The following is a 6,000-nucleotide window of genomic DNA, read 5'->3' as shown; positions in this document are numbered from 1 at the left end:
GTTTATTTCCACAAAACTTATGATATCCTCTACCTACTATTTGTTCTGGATTTTAAGAAGAAATGGATATTGGTGGAGCTGACTCTCCCTAGTTACATCACTGATGGCATGAAGGCCTTCAGATGTTGCCTGAAATGTGCTCCTTTATTTATGTTTCCCTGCCCATATTCTGAGGAGTCCTTGGAGAACAGACAGCACAGCAACATCTCCAAGGTCCTCCGCAGTTTACTGAAGGAACCAGATGTCTAGTGTACACGTTACCTCCACTGACCTGAGCAGATAGATAAATTTAATCCCTAGTTTTTTTAGCAGCAGAATACTTTTCAGTCTGGATTTCATAAAATTTATGGCCGAGGGATGAGACAATTGTAGAGATGGCAGGAAAACAAACTGAAGGAGAAAAACAATGAGAGTGGAAGAATGAGAAAAGAAGAAAAAGTGAGGGCAAAAAAAAAATCTTCTGCTGGAAAGAGCAGTTCTTATCGGATAATAGAAGCTACTTCCAGAGGCAAAGTTCAGGTATGGAAAACTGCAGGAGTAGCAGGGAAAAGCTGGATCACCTGTCCCAAGAGAGAAAACAAACACATGGCAAAAAAAAAAGCACACAAGTTGGAAAGCAGCATGAGGAGAGGGCAAAGCATTACATTTCTTCCAAGTGAAAATGTTTCCAGATTGTTCTGATATTTAAAAGTGTCTAGAAAGAAGGTTTCTCAGATCCCAATGCATTTGGGAGACAAAGCCTCCCGCAATGTGAAGTTCCCTGTTTGGGTTCTTTCCTTGGTTTGTTTTCCTGATTTTGTTCCAATTAGTTAAATGCTGCACCTTGGATTCCCAGCCAGACCACCTTGTAACACTGACACCTACTCGTTGTGAAGGCAGGTGGAATTCTTCACACCTCCAGCCGCTCTCATGGGTTGAGATACATCATTTACTTGCAGACACTGGGTTTATCAGATGCTGAAGATATTAGTGGAGAATGTTCTTAGACTGTGAGACCCACTAAAATCTGGGAAGGCAGGCTCTACTTTTCTCCATTCAGCAATTGCCATCCAAAATATCCGGTTCCCTAGCATAACCAGTTATCAACTGTATGGGTAAATCGGAGCATTGCAGTGCTGCCCACCAGTTAAGGTCTCTTGCTCAAGAGTCTGGCCCTGAACTTGTGCTGAAAGTGGTGTTTTGTTAACCCAGCTGCAAATAGGTACGTGGGCAACTGAAGCAGAGTCAGTGAGATGCTGCCACATCGCGAGATGCTGCCACATTGCTCCCTTCTGTGGCACAAGGCACAGAAACCGGGATACCGTAGCTGTCCTAGTCTAATGAGGCTCACGTGCCTATCTGACATTTTTGGCAGCCTATATTTTTATTCACATTTATATATCTGATACTGCTACATTAATGAGGACCAGGGAGTAAGCTGAGCACTCTCAACTCCCCCACTATTCAGGCTGCTTAGTGATTAGCTCACTCCCTGGTTTTATTTTTGGGACTACACCGAAGAACTCTCTCCAGGACACCTGGATCTCACAAGGGAAGTCCTGAGCAGTGTGTGTCACGTCCCCTGGCCTTATGCCACAGGATTCATCACTGGTGTTTAAGTAACTTTATAGACACAGCCTTCTGTTCCCAGTAAACAACCTTGTTCATGCGACAAGGAGAGATCCCAAAAACCCCAGGTACTTACAGGGGAAAAAGTAACAGTCCTCAATGCTTTTTAAATTCATGTGACTCCTTCCTTTTCCAAAACTATTTTGTCCCAGTTCCAGCCAAGGGTAAGCTTCTCCCAGGAGAGAGCAGCCTGAGCTGTCATCCGAGGAAAACCGGGCTATCAGCAGTATTCCCATGTTGCTTTATCCCTAGGGCTTCTTCCCAGAATAGCATATTGAAACCTCATGGAAAAGGGCCTGAAGCAAGGTCAGGGCTGTGCCGCCTTCTTTATCAGTGCATCGTCAGAGTCTTCCTCAGCTGACCCAACAGGAAAGATTAAAAAGCCTCCAGTTCTGATCTGGCAGCTGTTCAGTCAGATAAGCGTTGCTGCACAAATGAACAAGGTATCTTGTTGGGTACTTCTTTAACAGTCTTCCTTGAGCGGGACAAGACCTACAAAATTAGGACTGTCTGCAAAAATGTGTGTCAGCAGTGAAATTATTAGCTTGTGCAATTATCAATATTGTACATGCCATGGTTCCCTGCCCACAAATACAAGGCAGCAGGCAAACCTTAAGCCCAGAGTAGTATCGAAGCCAAAACATGCACACAAGAGAGCCAGAATCCATATCTTAGGCAATAATTGCCTTTTCTACCCATAAGCAGTTCTTTAACAGAGTAATACAAAAACTGCCAGCAAAGCACCGAGTCCAAGCCAAAGTCCAGACAATGTTCCAGCGGGTTATCTTGCCAATGTTGCCTTTCTACGAGGGTCAGTACACAGGAACGTTCACTCCTTTATTCAGACACGCAGCTGCAGGGGACCTGGACCTCTGCTCTTAAGCTGAATTTAAAGTTACCTCTAGGGTCTTCTACTAGATTTTAAATACAGACTGACTGTCACAGACAGAGTTCTACCTAACAGAAGTCTGGTTGGTGAAGCACGCTTGACTGAAATAGCATAATTGAACTATTTAGGCCAAAAATCTCCTACTGCAGATTTGCTGGGAGTCTGCAAACAGTCTCTCAGTGGCTCTGTGAACCGTCCAACTTACCCATCCACTAAATTTGACATGCAAGTATGCTCTTGCACCCATAGTAGGATTTTTGGAAGGAGTAGAAGTTTTGGCAAAATGAATGACAAATTTGCTTTATTTTGGGAGTGGTACAGACTGGTCCCAAGTTTGACCAACATGGGGAACTCCGTGGGCTGTGCAGGAGGAGAATCTGAGGCAGGCTGTACGGGGGAGGAATTTTCTTGCTGTGGATCTGTTTCAAGTCTGTTTTTGACTGCAGGTTAGTTTGCTGATCTTCTAATTTGCCTTGGAATGTATCTCCCATTAGGTCTTGAAATAACCTCTCCTGACCTGAGCACTGCACAGAAGGTACACACTGTACTTGCTCCATTGGGACTGAGCATCCACGAACTGTTACCTAGCAGAGACCTAATGTAAAATCCCCAGATCATGGTGCAGCCAGCCTATTTAGTCCCAAAAGATAAAAATTTAAAGCTGGAACCAGATGCCAGTTTTGCAACTGAACTGTAACCGTGTCATCAGTCACTGCCATTGTAACACCCCTCCTCCTCCCCCCTACTTTCCAAAACAGGGAGAATCAACCTCTTCTGAGCTTCTCCTCACAGTGCAGTCGCTCTCACTGCCCCACATGGCTCTAGTTGCCTTTCCCCCGCTCGGCTGCACGGGGGGATGCGGAGCCCGGCCCGCACACACACTCCGAGCCCGTCCGCCCCAGAAACCTCCGCCGCTTCCTGAGCCTGCCCGCCGCCGTGCAGCCCTGGCTCGGCTTTCTCGCCCGTTGGGAGCCGCCACCCCCCCGCTCCGCGCCACGGAGCGTGCTCCGGGCGGATCCTCCCCACGCATGGCTTCACCCGTGGCCCCCAGCGCGCACAGCGGCCCGGGCTCTGCGGGGGGCGGGCTGGGCGGCGGGCGGGCGGGCTCCTGGGGGGATGCGGGGCGACGGGACACGCAGCGCCACGCGCACGGCGCATCTCGCGCGGGGGCTCACTCCACCCCGCCCCCGCCCCTCTCCGCCCCCCGGCGGCCGCCGATTGGCTGCGGGCCTCAGGCGAGGCGCGCGGAGCGGCTGCCCGCGAGTAACCCCGCCGCCGCGAGCGCCCCGCGCGACCTTTCTCCTGCATCGGCGGTGACGCGGTGGCCGCCCCCTCCGCCGCGAGCGCGGCAAAGATGGCGGCGCTGAGCAAGTCCATCCCCCACAGCTGCTACGAGATCGGGCACACCTGGCACCCGCGCTGCTCCGCCGCCATCCTGCACATCACCCAGGGCGCCCTGGCTGAGTCTCTGCGCATCTACGGCACCCTCTACCTGGTGGGTCTGCGGGGTGGGGAGCGGTGGGGGCGCTGAGCTGGGTGGGGGGGACAAGGGCGTGAGGGGACGGTGGGGGGGGCTGGCCTGGGTGAAGGGCATGAAGGGGGTCAGGGAGGGGGCCTTATTTTGGGGTGGAAGGCCGTGGGGGATGTGAGGGCGGGGTGAGCCTGGCCTGGGGTGTAAGGGGAGGGTACAGGGGATGTGAGAGGGGCTGGGGTGAGGGGAAGGGCATGAGGGGTGTTTGGGGAGGGCACAGGGGATGTCAGAGCGGGGGGAGCCTGGCCTGGGTCAGGGAGAAGGGCATGAGACAAATCAGGGGAGGGAGGCTGGTCTGGAGTGGGGAGTGTTTTGGGGGAGGAAGGGGAGGAGAGGTTTCGATGGCAGCGTGACCTTGGGGTGGAGGGGAAGAGGAAAAAGGATGTTTTGAGGGGGACTCTAGTGCTGGGGAGGAGAGAGATGGTGGGGGGCGCAGCTCAGTTTGAGGGCTGGAGGGCATAAGGGTTGGGGCAGGGGAGGGAGTGTGTGAATCTGGCTCTGGGAGGGGAGGAGAAGGGCATGGGGGGTGGTGGGTCTGGTGGCACCACAGGTGATGGGGGAGAGGTGAAGCTGATGGGGAAGAAGGGCACGGACACAGTCTGAACACCATTTTTTGGTCGTTTTCCAATATCTATGAGACTTGATTAAAAAGACTTAGTATTTGCCTGAGAGGCTAAAATTGTATCTTTGGCAGTAGCAAGAGCACATGTGTATTATTGTTGGTGACACCTTGGTAGTTGTTGCCTTAGGATCAAGGAGGTTCCATTGCATAATCAAGCTAGGCTAAAAAAATACATTAAGGCTAAAGTATTCAGAGAGTATCCTACAGGTGAGCTTTAGTGTGCAGTTATGCTTGATTATATCACCTTGGTTGCAGCTGGCTTGCTTCCAGCAAATTAGGGTGTAGGTAGAGGAGTCAGGATCTGTTTGCATCCATCTGTGTAAATGTATCCTGAAAGCTGATCTAAGCTGGAATCGCAGTAGGTGAGCCCTTCTTTCTGTTCCCCCACCTCTGTGTTTCTCCTGTAGTGGTGCTTGAGGGATTGAGTAGTGAGCTGGCCCCAAACTAAGCTGTAAGGAAAGAAAAACACGTCATTGAGTCTGTACTTTCAACTCTGTACCAGTGCTGGTACAACAAAATTATCAAGATATGTAATAAAGAGGAGGGAAGGAGTGGGACTGCAGCACTCCTGACATAATTAATTTAAGCTCTCATTGAAGTGTTCCTTGAGTGAAAATTGTGGCGATACCTAATTACATTTTTTAAACAGTTAATAACTATTTGGTAGCAGTGTGGACATAAGGAGTTGTCATGTCTGACAGCGAACGTTTTCATTCTGAACCAACAAAACCGAAGTGGCAGCTTCTGTAAGCTGGATTAGGAAACTAATACAGAGAAAAACATTCCTTCCTCTCCTCCCCACTGATTTTTTCCTTTGGTTCTGTTTTCTGATTGAGTTTGCTGTGTGGGAGCATCAGTACTTGTACCAGAAGAGAATGGACCTGAAGTGAGCCATGGGAGGTGTAGTGGTGATGTGTCACATCTGGCTAAAAGCACCTTAAACAGCTCTGTAATTAAATCAAAGGTCTCTAGCAGTCAAGCCTGGTAAAGAGCATCCTGCTATGTTACAGTTCACTCAGTTGTGCAGTCACAGGTTAGGGGGAAAGCTCCCGTTTTTGTTTATTTGAGAAGAAAAACAAACCCCAAAATCCGAGATGTTTTTCTGATCAGTTTTACGTTGTGGCCCCATAAACAGTTACATCTTGTCATGAATCCAAGGTGGGGTGGGAATCTTCTCAACCAACGTCATGCTGTGCTGCAAAATGTCTGCATCAGTTTTTAAACTGCTGTCTTTACAGTTTTTAATTTTCTTAAATTTCAGTGATTAACTTGACTTATCAGAGTAATCTAAAGCAGAGTTGCTCAAAAATCTTGGTGTTACGTAAGGAGGGAGGAAGCATTTGTGTTCCT

At 49.6% G+C, this 6,000-nt stretch overlaps 1 protein-coding gene across 1 annotated transcript in view; it reads left to right on the top strand.

The window, feature by feature from the left end:
- Nucleotides 1-3,851: 3,851 nt before the first annotated feature.
- Nucleotides 3,852-6,000, top strand: part of TMEM135 (transmembrane protein 135) — a gene marked incomplete at both ends in the record, with an annotated part of 183,066 nt that continues 180,917 nt past the window's right edge. The window contains one exon of the mRNA XM_080354938.1: nt 3,852-3,992. Coding sequence (XP_080211064.1) covers nt 3,852-3,992 — 141 coding nt within the window. The remainder of the gene's footprint in view (nt 3,993-6,000) is intronic.

The sequence above is a fragment of the Nesoenas mayeri genome (assembly GCF_963082525.1).
Source record: "Nesoenas mayeri genome assembly, chromosome: 1".
NCBI classification, from domain to species: domain Eukaryota; kingdom Metazoa; phylum Chordata; class Aves; order Columbiformes; family Columbidae; genus Nesoenas; species Nesoenas mayeri.
Note: the sequence above shows the minus strand (reverse complement) of the source record. Positions and strands in the feature narration are given on the sequence as shown.